This window comes from Trypanosoma melophagium (assembly GCF_022059095.1).
Source record: "Trypanosoma melophagium isolate St. Kilda chromosome Unknown ctg6segment0, whole genome shotgun sequence".
NCBI classification, from domain to species: domain Eukaryota; phylum Euglenozoa; class Kinetoplastea; order Trypanosomatida; family Trypanosomatidae; genus Trypanosoma; species Trypanosoma melophagium.
In genome coordinates, this window is record NW_027125189.1 from 706,624 (window position 1) to 722,500 (window position 15,877).

The window sequence follows — 15,877 nt, forward strand, 5'->3', positions numbered from 1 at the left end:
ATTGGTTTGCTTGTCCAAATTATCGTTTTTTTTTCTTTGTATACTGGGGGAGGTTGCCTCTGTTGAAAAACACAAAATAAAGAAAAGCAAAGAAAAGAAAAAAAAAAGAGGAATGAGGATAAGGATTGACAAGATACAGTTTTCTATTCTGTTTTTCTTTATTTTATTTTTTTCAGCCCTTAAAAAAAAAATAATAATCTTTCTTTTTTATTATCGTTATTATTTATTCTCTAGGGTGTAGTTCGGATGCTGAAAGTCTTGTGTCTGCATGGAAGCCGCCAGACTGCAGAGATATTTGAGCATCAGCTCAGCAAGATGTGCAGTTCTCTCGCTGATATTGCACAGTTTGATTTCATTGATGCACCGTGTCTGAGTGAAATTGAAGGTGATGCCGTGGCTACGTATTCATGGTGTGAACCACATCATCAATATCCATATCAAGAAGAGGATAGAAATAAGAAACAAGAGTCAAAAGTAAACATAGGAATAGACGAGAGTTATGCCGCTGGGGATGCTGTCGTAAGAGAGTGTATGATTTCTGAACGTGGTCCGTATGATATTATTTTGGGATTTTCACAAGGTGCACTAATAGCCGCTCGATATTTGATGTTACAACAGTTACGTGAGGATAACACATATGGATCATCATTAAAAGGGATTATTATGGCAGCGTCACCTGATCCACGCCGTACATTTCTAGAACTAAGCACATTGTATCAAAGTAATTCTGTTCATAATATCGATACGGGTGGTTTTTTTGGAACACTACCTTCACTACATATTGTAGGGAAAAAAGACACTATTGTGAGTCCTACAGAGTGTATATCATTTGCTAATGCATGTCAACCAAATGCAGATATTGTCTTTCATGAACATGCCCATAGTATTCCTCAGCTACAGAGTATTATCACCTCAGTGAGGTCATTTCTTGAACGTTGTCTAGGTGTGAAACGGGAAATAGAAAGTACAATGGGAGGTGAAGTAATAATTTCTGCCGAATGTGAAGAAGAACTAGAAATGGTATCATCCATGTACGGTGAAGGGTGTGTGCAGCGTAGTCCTATTCCAGTGGTATTACTCCCACTACTACTAGACTGTTCAATTGAGGATGAAGTAGCGAAGAATATTTCTGCATTACGTTTGCGTATGACTCTACCGCAAACATATCCAGAAGAATTACCAAAATTAGATATCGTTGGAGGTCCATCTAACCGACACGTCCTCTTTGAACGTTGGAAGACGGAACTACTTAATAAAACGCTTGCTTACCTGCGAGATGATTTGGGTATTGCAACTGCCATGCTGCTTCCTGCTATGATGTTTGCGAGTGAACAGGCAGGGAATGCAATGGAGTTTTTGCGATCTGTTTTTTCTGAGAAGTTCCATCCATCTGGAGCTGCCAACAGGTTAGCAGCAGAGAAGCAAAATAAAGAATATAACCATCAAGAAGAAGAAGAAGAAGAAAAAAAGATAATGTGGTGGGATGAGGAAGAGGATGAAGAGACACGAATGATGCACATTGCAGAAGCTGAACGATTTGCAGAGCAGATAATTGCAAGTAAATCTTCAATGGAAACCATAGAAGAACAATCAGCACTCTTCAACCATGATCATGATCATAATAAGGATGATGTTGGTACGAATATGAATGTTCATTGGGATGCGGGACACGATATATTATCCCGTGGTGGTTTGCTAGAACTAACCATTGGATTAATTGGAAAACCATCCGCAGGGAAGAGTACATTCTTTAATGCCGTAACAGACCCGCAGAGTGAATTGACAGCTGCCCGCGTTGCTGCCTTTCCCTTCACAACTATCACTCCAAACATCGGCGTTGGTCTCTGTCCACTCCGGTGCCCCTGTGGTGTTCTTTCCACTAACACTACTAACAATGATATTAACACTACTAATATTAACGTCTGCGATGCGGCCTTTGGACATGTGAAGATTGCCGGTCATCACTACAGACGACGACGTGTAGTGTTAACAGATGTTGCGGGACTCGTGCGTGGTGCGTACGCCGGTCGTGGCCGCGGCAATCAATTCCTGCATGATCTCTGCAGTGCGACTGTACTCATTCATGTTGTGGACGGCGCTGGCTGCACAGACGCGGATGGGGTGGCCTGCGCAGCGGGTGTGGGATCCACACAAGATGATATTGCGTGGGTTAGGGCAGAAGTGCATAGTTGGATACACGACAATCTGCGTGCTCGCTGGGCCACACTTATACGGAAACCAGAGAAATTGCGAAGTATGTTTACCGGATACCGAAGTCCACCATCATTTGTCGATGGCATTCTGCGCAGATTGGGTATCACCGATGAGGTGACCTTAATACAACAGCTGCCAATGTGGGGCGCGGCGGAGTTACACCGCCTTGTGGCACTTTATGTTCGTGTGCGATTCCCTATTGTGGTGGCTCTTAATAAAGCGGATGTTCGTCCAGAAGCGGGGATAATGCTTCGTGAGTTGAAGAAACGCTATCCACATGAGATGTTTGTGCCAATGTCTGCAAAGATGGAGTGTAATCTTCTGCGACTACGGCAAAAGGGATTACTGCACCACGTCTCAGGGGATTCTTCATTTGAAGAATTAAATAATAATAATAATAATACTAAAACGATGGAACCAGCAGATGCGAAGGCATTAGAGGAGTTGAAACAGTACTTTACCCCAGAAACTCTTTCTTCTATTTCCCATTCACATAGCTCGAATTCTGCAATAACAACTGGTGTTCAGGAGGTGCTTGCGGCGGCCCTTTCCTGTTGTCCCGCTGTCTTTGTATATCCTGTATCCTCCTTTACACTACCACTTTCCTCGTTAAAGGAGTGTTTTGTATTCAAACAGGGCACTACAGCTGGAGATGTTTTTGATTTTTTATTGCACACAAACCTGTTGGACGGAAAGTTAGTTCGATTTGAGGCGATTAACGTGGACGATTTACGTAAAGGGTATGAGGCAACACCCCTCAAGAAGGAAACTGTACTGCCAGGAAGACACATAATAGTGCGTGTCTTGACAAACAAACGACAGATGGTTTTCTGAGTCTCTACCTTTTTTTTCCCCCTTATTATTGTTGTTACTGTAATTATTCTTGTTTATGTGATTGTGTATTTTTAAGGTGTAAATAAGAAAGTAAAGGTGTGGGAAATGAAAGAGCTCTGGGTCGTGTGTAGAGTTTCTTCCCGTTTTTTTTTAATATTAATATTAATATTATTATTATTATTATTATTATTATTATTATTATTATTATTATTATTATTATTATTATTATTATTATTATTATTATTACTTTTTTTTTTTATTTTTTTATTTTTTGCTTGACGTGTGTGTGTGAATAATTTTAGATATATATATATATTGCACCCCAAAGAAAAAAAAAAAAACAATCAGAAGAAGACAAAAAAAAAAAACAAATCAACGGAAAGTGAATATTAACAACGGCAGAAATAGAAAAGCAAAGAGAAAACTACAAGCTGTGTAAACAAGTGTCATTTTAAAACGATGGCTACCTTACCAGTACCAGTTGAACGTAAACGGCTTGATCATGTCAGTTCACGCAAAGACCTCAAGTACGCAAAACGTATTGTTGTTAAAGCTGGAACTTCGACAATTGTAACAAAGAGTGGATTCCCAAGTGTACGTCGTATTGCCAATATTGCAGAGGAAATATTCGCTCTTCGAAGTGAAGGAAAAGAGGTGGTTTTTGTCTCAAGTGGTGCCTGCGGTATTGGAAGAAATGTACTGCGACGACAAGATATTTTGGTATGTTCTGCCTTTGATCGTATGCATCGTAACAGCAGACCCTTTAACAGTGTTGGTAATAATACATGTGCAGCGGCAGGACAGGCCAATCTTATGAATTTATACCAAACTGTCTTTCAACAATTGGATATTACACTAGCAGAGCTATTATTAACGCATCATGATTTTCTCAGTGATGATCGAAGGGAAAATTTACACGATGCATTGGAAAATCTTTTGAGTATTGGTATTGTACCTGTTGTGAATGAAAATGATACTGTTACAGCAAATCGTAATAATACTTTAAACGATCCATTTACAGATAATGATGGCCTTTCTTCTTTGGTTGCCCAAACTATTAATGCAGATCTTCTTATTTTACTTACCGACGTGGATGGTCTGTACGATCTTCCACCAAGTGATCCAAATGCTCGACTTATCACGACCTATGTTCCTGATAGTAACGTTACATTCGGCGCTAAAAGCCCTGCTGGTCGTGGTGGAATGAATGCGAAGATTGCGGCAGCTTTATCAGCTGTACGTGGTGGAGTTCCTGCAGTTTGTATTTGTTCTGGTCATCGCATGGGAACTATTGCGGAGTTACTGCAGGGAAAACCAAACATTGGTACACTCTTTGTCGAGGATCCAAAACAACTTATTCAGATTGAGGCGGCTTCCGCAGATGGACGACGGGCAATGGAGACAAGTGCCCAGGCGGCTCGTGATGGTTCACGAAAACTAAATTTTCTTACATCGGAAGAACGGCGGGAATTGTTATTGGCAGTGGCAAAGGCCCTAGACACGAACCGTGCGAGAATTCTTGATGCTAATGCAGTGGATATGCGTTTGGCTAAACAAACTAATCTTGCTGCCCCATTACTTAAACGTTTAGAACTTACAGATTCTAAAATTGATACCCTTGTTGCAGGTATTATCTCCATTGCAGAAGCGGAAGATCCTATTGGACGTGTATTAAGTGCCCGTATGCTGGATGGAGATCTTGTTCTATCTAAAGAGACTGCCTCTATTGGTGTTCTTCTTGTTATATTTGAATCTCGTCCAGACAGTATGCCACAAATAGCAGCTCTGGCACTTTCTTCTGGTAATGGTCTTTTACTAAAAGGTGGACGTGAGGCGGAACATTCTAATGCTATGCTGCATAAAATTATTGTTGAGACAGTGACTGAAGCTACCAAAGGAAAGGTTCCTCCTGGAGTTATTGGTCTCATTAAGGGTCGAGCTGATGTATATGAGCTACTTAAACTTGAAGGATTTATCGATCTTGTTATTCCTCGTGGTTCTAATGAAATGGTAAAAAATATTCAACGTTCAACAAATATTCCAGTACTTGGTCATGCTGATGGTATTTGTCACATTTATGTTCATGAAGATGCTGATATGTCTGTGGCAGAAAGTGTTATTATTGATGCCAAACTTAATTATCCTGCTGCATGTAATGCAGTAGAAACAACCCTTTTTCATCGATCTACAGTGGAAAACGGAAGTGCAAAAGTTCTTTTGAGTAAATTACAAGCTGCTGGTATAAAATTATTTGGAGGACCAAAAGCAATTGCGGCTTCACTTGTTCGTGCTGGTGCAGCATCTATGCATCATGAATATAGTGACGAACATATGGCGGTGGAAATCGTGGAAGATATGAATGAAGCTGTTGAACATATTAATAAATACGGTTCTCATCATACGGAAAGTATTATTACCGTTGATGGGGCTACAGCCAGCGAATTTATTAAACGTGTAGATTCTGCCTGCGTGTTTCATAACTGCTCAACACGCTTTGCAGATGGCTATCGCTTTGGACTTGGTGCAGAAGTGGGTATTAGTACTGGTCGTATTCATGCCCGTGGTCCTGTGGGAGTGGAGGGATTATTAACAGAGAAATGGATACTACGTCCTACGAGCCCTAATTTGTATGCAACTGTTAGTCAGTTTCAGAGTGGTGAACGCGCCTTTACACACGAGGACATCACACGCTCTATGATAGAGCGTCAATCATAATAAACAGACCAAAGAGGAAACGAAACAAAAAGACAAAAAAGGAGAAACACACGAAAAAAAAAGGGGATGGGGTAGATTAAATGAAAGAATGAGTAGCTGATGCTCTTAGTGTTGATTGTATTTGGGTTGGTTAATACCTCTAGCTAATGTTTTTTTTTTCTTTTATTTATTTATTTATTTATTTATTTTTGCATTTGTTGTGAAGTAGAGTATAAACCGTCTGATAATTTAGTGGATTCCTTTTTTTTCCTTTTTGATATTGGTATAATTATCATGAAGAGTACAGAACCTCTTTTGATGTGTTTGTTAGCTTTGCTTACGTACACGACTTTGCACCTCTATATATCTATATATCTATATAGATATAAATGAATTTGTGTACCTAGGTCTTTGTTTGTGTGCGTCTGGGCTTGTGTGTCCTTTTGTCTTAAGTAGGTAAGTAAAAAGAGTAATTTACAGAAGATGACCGGGTGTTTGCTTTTTTTCTTAAATGATCTGTTGATTTTTACTTCAAGGAAGAAAATGAAAATTAAGTGGAGGTCAAAAATAGCAAAATGAAAAAAAGGATGGGAACTTGAAAACCGTTTTATTTCTTCATTCCAAAAAAAGGTTTGAAGATTTTGTGCTTGTGTGTGTATATTCTTTTTCTCTGTTTCTTCACTCTTGTTTTGTCAGAGTGATGAACCTATTTTGCTGAAGAAGAAGTGAGGGAGAAGGAGCGAATTTTACCTTTTCTTCGTTTGTTTCTTTCTTTGTGTGTTTTTATCCCATCAATTTTTTTATTCACTTACTTTTGCCAGGAATAAAAAAGCTTCTATGAATGTGGGTATGAGATCTCTCTCTTGATGTAGTTAACATTATTTCTCTATTTTCTTGTCTTTTTAACTTTTTTTTTTCATCTCTCTCTTCTTAGATATTTCGGTATAGTTACCACACTCAGGACAAGTGAGAGGTTGGTAGAGGGAGAATTTTGCTCAGAATATCAAGGAAGGAATTTACTTGAAAAGGAAAGTAGCAGAATCCATTTACCTCCCATTCAATTGTTCTGTTTCCATCTCACGGAATATTAAAGTGAGCCATACACAGTAATAATAGAACCAGTAGCAGAGGTAACAACAAAAGTTACAGCAAAGTGAGGTTTAGTTTTTATTGACCATGAGTTTGTCTATTGTGAGGAGGGAAACAAATTTTGATCCTCAAGCACCCCTCACTGGGAAAGAAACGCAGCAAGATGCGGAACGAATGGAATTTCAAGCTTTTTCATTAGAGTCTAGTGGTAAGCATATGGAGTGTCTTCAACTTATGGAAAAGGCTCTACAAATTCGTTGTCAATTGTGTACTTCCGGAGATTCATCACCTGTGAGTATTGGTGAAGCCTGTGATGCAGCAGAACGACTTGTAACAAAGACTAATACATATGGTGTGAAGGCTTTTAAAGAAGATGATTATGAAACGGCGTCAACACTATTTGGATACGCTTTAGAGATGACGGGAGAAGAATCTTTCCCGTTGCGAGAAGCAGATGATCGACGTCGATATCTCCGTGGTGTAACATTAAACAATTATGGATGTATGGAAAGACGTCGGGGTCATTTTCCAGATGCCCTTGCATATATGCAACGTTCTATGGAGTGTACTGGGGAACAATCACCTGTGGCATTTCTCAACATGAGTGCTGTTCAGACACAACTACGACTGTGTGAAGATGCGGCGGAAAGTGCTATGCGAGCACTGCAGAATCTTGGCTCTTCCCCAGAAGATCCATCATTACTTGCTGTGGCACACCACAATCTTGCCATGGCTTTGGAACCATTAGATCCCACCCGAGCACTTGAAGAATATCAAGAAGCATTAAATTTGGCACGAGGTTTCATTGGCAATGAAAGCAATACAACACTAACCATTGAACGTAATATGATGCGTTTCATACAAGGACGTCAACGAACTAGATCCATTCGCGGTGGTGTGGGGGAATCACTTCCTGTTCGAACTGGAATGGGATCTGTTTGCAGTGCCAGGGGCTCACTTCACTATGGCGAGACCAAACCCGCCGACAGCACTCCCCATGCCCAGCGTCAGCCCCAAGCACCCAGCGATAATGAAGATATATTTCCACACCCGTTTATGAATAGCGCCGCAGACGCCGTGGTACCACGCAAGGTACTCGTCACACGCATCTATCAGCCATCCATCTCCACTCGCAGGTCACTACTCCCACCAGCACTACCCAAACGCAATAAACCAGCAGTAGGCAGCACAGCAGGGGGGTCGCAAATGTACACACAAATCCCCCGCGATCGCCGTGAAAGCCCCGCTCTTCCACCAAAAGACTCCCGCAGTGCGGCCGCCTCACGTCTGCCCCCTATGGAGTCCCGCACCCGCCACGCACCGCCTCCCACAGTCGCCGCCTCCCCAATGTCAGGACGGTCTACAAACGCCACACAACCCTCGTGGGGGGTACAGAAACCCAGACCACGTGCAGGCGCAGCCGCACCACAGGGTATAAGAGGAACAACTGAAAGGAGTTTGCCTCATGTTCAACAATCATCACCCTTAACTCATGCGGCGACAACCAAAGTTCGTTCCAGACGTACCTCAAGTCGTGAAGGACAACCTGGACGAAATTCGTTCTTTGCCACTGAACCCGCTTCTGGTTCCTCAAGAAGACTAGCCCCCGTTGGTGGGTTAAATGTATCACATAATAAATCTCCTGCCCTCTTGAGTGGTATTAACACAGGGTCAACTGGTCTAGTTAGTTCTGTTCCTAAGCACTCGAAGCCAATTCAGGCCCCAACACGTTCTCCTGAACCCCTGAAGACCTCGAGGGCCAACCTTGCAGCAGCAACTTCACCTGCTTCCACCACTGCTGCTACTTATAGTAGTAATAAAAATGTGAAGCCAGTTCAGTCCGCCCAAACACGCTCTACAGAGCCATTAAAACCATCCACAGGCAAACTTTCGACAGCAGCAGAAGCAGCAACAACATCACCTGCTTCCACCACTGCTGCTACTTCAAGTAGTATTAAAAATGTAAAGCGAGTTCATTCCGCCCAAACACGTTCTATCGAGCCAATGAAACCAACTACAGAGAAGACTACTCCATCTTCTGAACGCTTAAAGCCAGTGCCTACTATGGGGGGTAAAAATGATCATTCGAAACCTCCTTATGCTACCATCCCTAGTGCTGGTAACAAACGGTTATCTGTCCACTCGAGTACCCAGTTAAGGGCTCGTTCTACTTCACCTGCGAGGCCAACAGCTACAGCATCAAATGATTCACCACAGAGGGGGGGTCTCAATAGAAACAGCAAATCGGAGCCTGTTGAAGTTCCTGCACTGGATACCTCTGCTCCTACAGTGGCAAGTCGAAGACAATTGAAGGTATCTCTTGGAGCACAACAAGGTATGAATCCTGTTTCCTACATGTCTGATCGTTTAGATATGTTAGTGGTGGATGAGGAGGAATTAGATCGCAAGCAGACGAGTGCATCAATTATTCAGCGTGCTTTCCGTTCATATTTGGCACGAAAACTTCTCAGTGAACTGCGGGAAGGACGATCAATTTATAATGTTTTAAGTGAAATTCGAGAAAAAATTGCCGTGCGTAAACTTCAGAGATGGTTTCGAAGGTCTCGTCATACAGGATGGCATACCCATATCACCAGGAGAGGTCCTGCAGTTCCTGCTAGTGAACGATATAAATCAGCTGTCCGTATTCAAGCTGCAGCACGAGGTTGGATGGCACGACGTCGTTACGCACGACGAAAGTACTTTGAAAGAAATTCTGGCCATGCTGCACTTATTGTACAATCCTGGTGGCGTCAGATATTAGCCAAGAGAAAATTGGCGGCTTTGAAGAAGTCTCACGAAGAGGCCAAAAATGCTGCTGTTGACAAGGAAAGTAGAGAAGCTGCTGCCACAATAATTCAAAGCCGCTGGAGGACACGAAATGCAGAGCGAATGACACGAGCGGAACGAATGCGAGCGAAGGAACTTCGTCGAAAGAAGGCAGAGGCCCGCCGTTTATGTGCTGCTCGCACTATTCAGACATGGTGGCGCCTTCTCACTGCACGCGCAACACTTCGCCAATTAAGAGAAGCACAAGCGGCACGTGAGGCACGACTTAAGGAACATCAGCGAAAAGTCGATGCAGCTACAAAATTACAATCGTTTGGACGTATGATCATTGCGAAGAAGGAGACAGAACCTTTGCTTACAGATTTTCGCATAAATGTGGCACGACGCATTCGTGAGAGGTGTACCGAAAATCAAGCAGCGTCCAAGATTCAACGCGCTTTCCGATGCTACTATGCTAAACGTCTGTTAAAGCGACTACGACGCGAACACCGAGAGATGAAGCTACGGGCACGAAGATGTGCTCTACTGGCTGTTGCACAACGTGTAGGTCGTGGATTCCTCACTCGCCGGGATCTTGGTCAATATTTACAGAATTTAGAGAGAGAGGCCCGTGAGTTTAACCAAAGAGAATTGGCTCTCGAAACTGCAGATCATGTACGAGATTCTATACCAACAACTGAGGAACGAAAACCTGACCTATTCCGAGAAGAATACCGAAGTGCTATGATGATGGAAGATAAGAGATCGGCCCCTATTATGGGACCTTGTCTCCCTGTAGACGACAAGCAGCAATCACCAAAGTCCCCAGAGAAGGTAGAATTGGGGTTGCACAATATTGAGGTTAAGAACCAAGAACAACAGGAAACTTCCCGTGCATTACAGCAAGAAGTGAATGACGAGGAAGAGCGTCTCTCTGCACTTGCAGCGACTGTATCCGCTGAGGAAGATGCGGATGAACGACAAAAGCCACTTGGATTACACGCGGAAAAGGAACGGTTGAATATCTTGAATGAAAGCGAACGCATCAGTGCCCTTTCGACTGCAGTCTCCATGTTGGAAGAACAAGGCCGGACGAGTGAGGAATTCAAAGATCATGTTTCAAAGGAAGATCAGGCTGGGGATGTAGTGGACCAAGAACAACAGGAAACTTCCCGTGCATTACAGCAAGAAGTGGATGATGAGACTCGACGTCTGTCTATCCTTGAAGGGGCTGTATCCGCTGAGGAAGAGGCGGATGAAGCGCAGAGACTGGATGCACTAAGGCAGGAGTACAATCAGGTGGAGGAAAAACTATGTATGGATCAACTGTCAGATGGAACCCTATACACCGAAAATCATACGTCTTCAGAAGGAACTACTGAGAGCGTCCCCACAGAACATATTTCCGCACTGACCCCTTCTGAGGCGAAGGGGAGTGAAAGTTTAGAGGAGTTATTGAAAATCGATAGAGAGAAAAGACGAACTCAGATGGAATTAGAGAAGCGACTCCGTAAGGCTCGTGATGCACTGGAGGCAAAGGCAAACGAATACCGTCAACGGAAGATCGCGACATCTGAGAATCCAGAGGAGTTAAAAATGCTTATCCCACGCCCTCCTCTTGGCCGTAGACGTTTGCAGAAGGTGCAAGAGAAGGAGTTGATGGAGTCAGCGGAGTCCGCCATTTTCTCATCTGCAGCAAATGCACGGGAACAACAACAACAACAACAACAACAACAACAGCGTGCACTGGATCTCACAAGGACGAGAGAGAAGGCAGCTTTAAATATTACTCGCTTGGCACGTGGTTACCTTGATCGCAAGTACACTCGTGCTCTTAAGGTAATAGTTGAGAAGTACATTAATCATAGATTGGATGTGGATAGTGAAGAACCCCCTTCTTTTGATCATGGATTGCTACAGAAGTTTACAGATATGTATCAAAGTGGTGTAGAAAAGACACGTGCTATACGACTTATTACTCTTGTTCAGACATTTATGCGTGCTGCAGAGAGTAGAATGATTGTTTCTGCTAGGGTGCCACCTTCTTGGTCATGTGGAAAAGATCGTTCAAGATCAACATCCTGCAGATGTGAGGCTGCTCAGACTTTGTGTAGCTTTGCACGTATTATTCAAGCCAAAAAGATACGTGCTGCTCTTCAGAAGGAAGTAGCCAACCGATTACAGGAAACACAAGGGTTAGAAGCCCTTGATACATTGAGAAACTTTTTGCATATCATACGCGCTAAGAGGGAACTTGCGGCTCGTAGCGCGGCAGTGTGCAATCAGCTGGAACAAGAGGAAGCTTTATATGATCAAGAGTTAGCAGCAACTCGAATTTCATGCTTTTTCCGTGCTGTTTCCGCTAAGAATGAATTACGCCGTCGCCAAGAGGCAATTGAGCAGAAGTTGCATGGTGCTAACGCTGCTGAGAAGATAATTTCCTTCCTTCGGCGGTGCTGTGCTGAACAAGAGTTAGCTAGACGACGTGCGTTGATGGAGCAGCAACGTACAGTAGACATTGAACTTGAGAGGGCGCTTGATTTAGCTGCCATGCGGGTGCAGCGTGCCTACCGCTCCTACAAGGCCCGTCAAATTGCACAAATGCAGCGTCTGGCGAAGAAGCGGCGCTGGGGTAACATACAAGCACAAGATGAGGAGATTACCGCCGCCATGGCCGCTATTGCTGCAGATGCCCCTAATGAGACAGAGGTGTGGGCCAGACTTGGCTTCTGTGCTGCTGATGTTGGAAGTGGAAGTGGAAGTGGAAGTGAAAGTGAACGGGATCTCGAGGTGGAGGCGTTGTTGTATTGTGTAGTGCAGGTGCAGCGGGTGGTGCGGGGATGGCTCGCACGGCGAAGGGTGGAGAAACTGCGGCTGGCAGTCCAGCAGGGGCGTGTAGAACAGGAACAGCAGGAAAACGCAGAGTCAGTAAAAACGGAGAAAGATTGCTAGTACAGAGTTGTAGAGAGTTTCTTCGCTCTCTCTTTCTCTCGCCACATTACTTGTTTTTTATTGTTTTTTTTTTTTTTTTAATAGTGTATGTGTATGTTTGTTTGTTTCGTTGGAATTTGAGTGTCTCTGGGGAACCGAGTACGCAATCGATGAACCAGAAGAAACGGAAAGGAAGAAAAAGAAGAAAATATGGAATGTAGAAAGGAAAACCGAAAGGGGCGATGATGTACTATTTATTTGCTTTTTGCCCTGCCGATATACAAAATCTTATTATTATTATTATTATTATTATTATTATTATTATTATTATTATTATTATTATTATTATTATTATTATTTCCTCCTCAGGGGCAATACTTCAGGGGGCGATATGTATACAGTCATTCTTTTTTTTCCACTCTCTATAGAGAGTGGATATTATCTGTTCCAAAAAAAAAAAAAATATGCACTTTTTTTTGTATCAAATTTCATTTTTTTTTGTTTTGTATTCTCCGATAATTTGCCATTGTACTTTAATGGCTTTGCATTACTATTTCTGATCTATAGAACACGTTTACACATTCCTTTGCTCATTCTTATTTATTTTTTTTTATGTTTCCTCTTGGGTAGTGTCATTGCTCCCCACAGGAGTGTAGAGATTTAATAGAGGTAGAGAAAGTGGAGGATTGAGAAATAAGAGAGAGAGAGAGAGAGAGAGAGAGAGAGAGAGAGAGAGAGAGAGAGAAAAGGTGGGGGGTGGGGAGAGAACAAAAGAAATAGAAACCAAATCAAACCAAACCCAAAAAAAAGAAAGAAGGGAAGATAAAATAATAAATGCTATTTGAACCATCTGGTGAACTTCATTGTGATTACGGGGCCTACTGCCATGCCCTTGGTCTCACAGAGCGGGAGGAATTATACCGCAGCATCTTCACCAACGAAGAAGAACGGCGGGAGAAGGAGGCAAAGTATCTCAGGGATCAATCTCCCCTCATTACCAGTCAATCTGTTGGTTCTGGTGTAACAGACTCACCATTGCAGCAAGTTATTGCCGCCGCCGCTGGGGTTTCTTTTCCTTTCCCTGCTGCTACTGTTACTACTACTACTACTACTACCGCTGCTGCTGCTGCTCCTACTGCTACAACGACGCCACCAAAACGTTCTGCTTCTACTGCAAGTGGGCGAAGCAGAAAGAAGGAAGTTGCTGTGGATGATTCCCCAAAGGGTACGCCCCAAACAGTTCCTCCAGCGATCACTTTTATTGTGATGCGTAATCTTAAGTTTTGCCTTAATGAACGAGATATGAAACCTCTTGCACTTGCTATACCACATTGTCATTCACTCGTATCTGTTGAATTTGTGGGTTGTGGTTTATCCATGGAAAGCTATTTTCTACTTGTAGAATCCTTATATAAAAGTCGTCGTGTGGCATCTGTGATCATTGACTTTAACAGTATTCACCATCCAGGGTTTTTTGAAGATCCCACAATTCCAGCGAAAACACAGTCAGAGACACCTAATGGTACAGTGGACGGTAAAACAGCAATGGATTTATCTCTTGGAACCGCAGGTGAAGAAACGACAACCTTATCAGCTGAAGTTTCAGCAGCTTTATCTGGGGATGTACGAAAGTCTATTATTCAAGTAAAAGATAGTAGTATTCGAATCTCAGATGATCCTGTGCCGCTAAAGCTAAGAAAATCAGTTTTGATGGGGGGTGTTAAGTTTGCACCTTCTGCATACAGAGGACTCAATGGAGTACTCTCAGCACTTGAATATCAGATTCGTGATGAGAGAGATCGTAAAGGAAAAGTTGATTCTAAGAAGCAAGCACAACAACAACAACACGATCAAATTGCACAAATTGATAAGGAATCTCCTATATTTGTCCCACGCGGATGGCCTGCTATGTTATTAACAGGTGTAAAACACTTAAGTCTTCGAGGTAATGGCATAGCAGATGATGATGTTATTACTATGGCATCATTACTAGCTCGTCATCCACGCAGTGAGTTAATAAGTCTTAATTTATGGGGAAATCGTATTACAGATGCTGGTGCAACTGCGTTAGCATGTATGCTTAAAGAAAACCGTACACTACAAGTACTGGATCTAGGACATAATAATATTGGAGATGTAGGATTACTTCAACTAGTTGACTGTTTTCGTATGCAGGATATACCGATGGAAAAATTAATATCGTATCGTAAACGACAGCTTATGCGTCTTGATGCGACTTTACGGGAACAGCAATTAGCCTCTACAGTACCACCAGCATATCCTAGTTACCAAGAATTATATAATGCCTGGTATCAAAATAAGTTTCCTGCAGTTGTAGAGGAGAAGAAAGATTCTAAAAAAGCATCACAGGCAAAAGCAAAGAAGACAGAAACAGTTTTAGTACGTCCTACAACACCTTTTGATCGAGATTGTTTTCGAATGGAAAATACTGTTCGTGTGCCTGGTAATACAGTTTTGCGTTGTGTAAACCTTGGTAATAACCAAAATATAACAGTTGGTGGTGCTCGTGAGGCACTTCGTATTTTGGCTCTTCGTGAACCAAGTGATGATGGGGAAATGTCTGCATTACAGAACAGTTCTACACATCCACCAGAACTCTACTGTGCATCTATCACATTGCGATCATTTGTTATTCTTCACAGTGGCGATTCTGAACTTCGAAAGGTGCAGAAGACGTTGAGTGATGTTCTGCATGAGAGACAGTTGCTGTTATCACAGCCGGCTCCGGAGGATGAAGTGGTGGTGGAAGATGCTAAAAAGAAATCTCCTCGTAATAGGAAGTGATTATTTGGATATTTCTTTTCTTCCTTTTTTTTCCCCTCCTCGCGGTGTATTATATGTAAATGAGAAAAAAAATACTCTTTCAAGAGGGAAAGAAAGAGAAAGAATCTCAGAATTTTCTACTTGAGGTGTGTGTGCGTGTATATATATATGATGATTTTTCTTTTTGGATATTATTATTATTATTATTATTATTATTATTATTATTATTATTATTGTTGCATTCTTTCCTGTTTTTTATTTATTTATCGAAATTCATTATACGCGTTTTATTTCTCCTTAAAATAATGTCTCTCTTCTTTTCCCTCCTCTTGTTTCTAAGCTATAGAATAATAATAATAACGACAAAAAAAAAACAACAACAGCGAAAAGACATCATGTCTTGGCGGGCCCGATTCACGCCCTGTGTAGCATCTCTCACAGTGTGGTTAAATCCCAAAGATCCCAATTGCTTCGGTGTACGAAACTGGTGGCGCAATAATCTACCAGAACTGCAGTTACTCAATCCCTTCTGCACATTCACTATTCAGGAATTATCGTTTGG

General features: G+C 42.2%; 5 protein-coding genes across 5 annotated transcripts in view; all 5 read left to right on the forward strand.

Moving 5' to 3' along the window:
• Window positions 1-246: 246 nt before the first annotated feature.
• On the forward strand, window positions 247-3,048 carry LSM04_001553 (Serine hydrolase FSH; the record flags this gene model as incomplete). The annotated part of the gene is made up of 1 exon (XM_067332525.1): window positions 247-3,048. One exon carries the CDS (start codon window positions 247-249, stop codon window positions 3,046-3,048), a length of 2,802 nt encoding a protein of 933 aa, XP_067186768.1.
• A 459-nt stretch (window positions 3,049-3,507) lies between these two features.
• LSM04_003946 (Aspartate/glutamate/uridylate kinase) lies at window positions 3,508-5,763 on the forward strand (the record flags this gene model as incomplete). Its single annotated transcript, XM_067332526.1, has 1 exon — window positions 3,508-5,763. The coding sequence occupies one exon, from the start codon at window positions 3,508-3,510 to the stop codon at window positions 5,761-5,763; it is 2,256 nt and encodes a 751-aa protein (XP_067186858.1).
• A 1,155-nt stretch (window positions 5,764-6,918) lies between these two features.
• LSM04_002974 (IQ motif) lies at window positions 6,919-12,552 on the forward strand (the record flags this gene model as incomplete). Its single annotated transcript, XM_067332527.1, has 1 exon — window positions 6,919-12,552. One exon carries the CDS (start codon window positions 6,919-6,921, stop codon window positions 12,550-12,552), a length of 5,634 nt encoding a protein of 1,877 aa, XP_067186821.1.
• An 813-nt stretch (window positions 12,553-13,365) lies between these two features.
• On the forward strand, window positions 13,366-15,336 carry LSM04_004973 (Leucine-rich repeat; the record flags this gene model as incomplete). Its single annotated transcript, XM_067332528.1, has 1 exon — window positions 13,366-15,336. The coding sequence occupies one exon, from the start codon at window positions 13,366-13,368 to the stop codon at window positions 15,334-15,336; it is 1,971 nt and encodes a 656-aa protein (XP_067186915.1).
• Window positions 15,337-15,710: 374 nt separating this feature from the next.
• LSM04_008877 (uncharacterized protein) overlaps window positions 15,711-15,877 on the forward strand; it is a gene marked incomplete at both ends in the record, with an annotated part of 498 nt that continues 331 nt past the window's right edge. Inside the window, one exon of the mRNA XM_067332529.1 lies at window positions 15,711-15,877. This exon is cut by the window's right edge and continues 331 nt beyond it. Coding sequence (XP_067187089.1) covers window positions 15,711-15,877 — 167 coding nt within the window.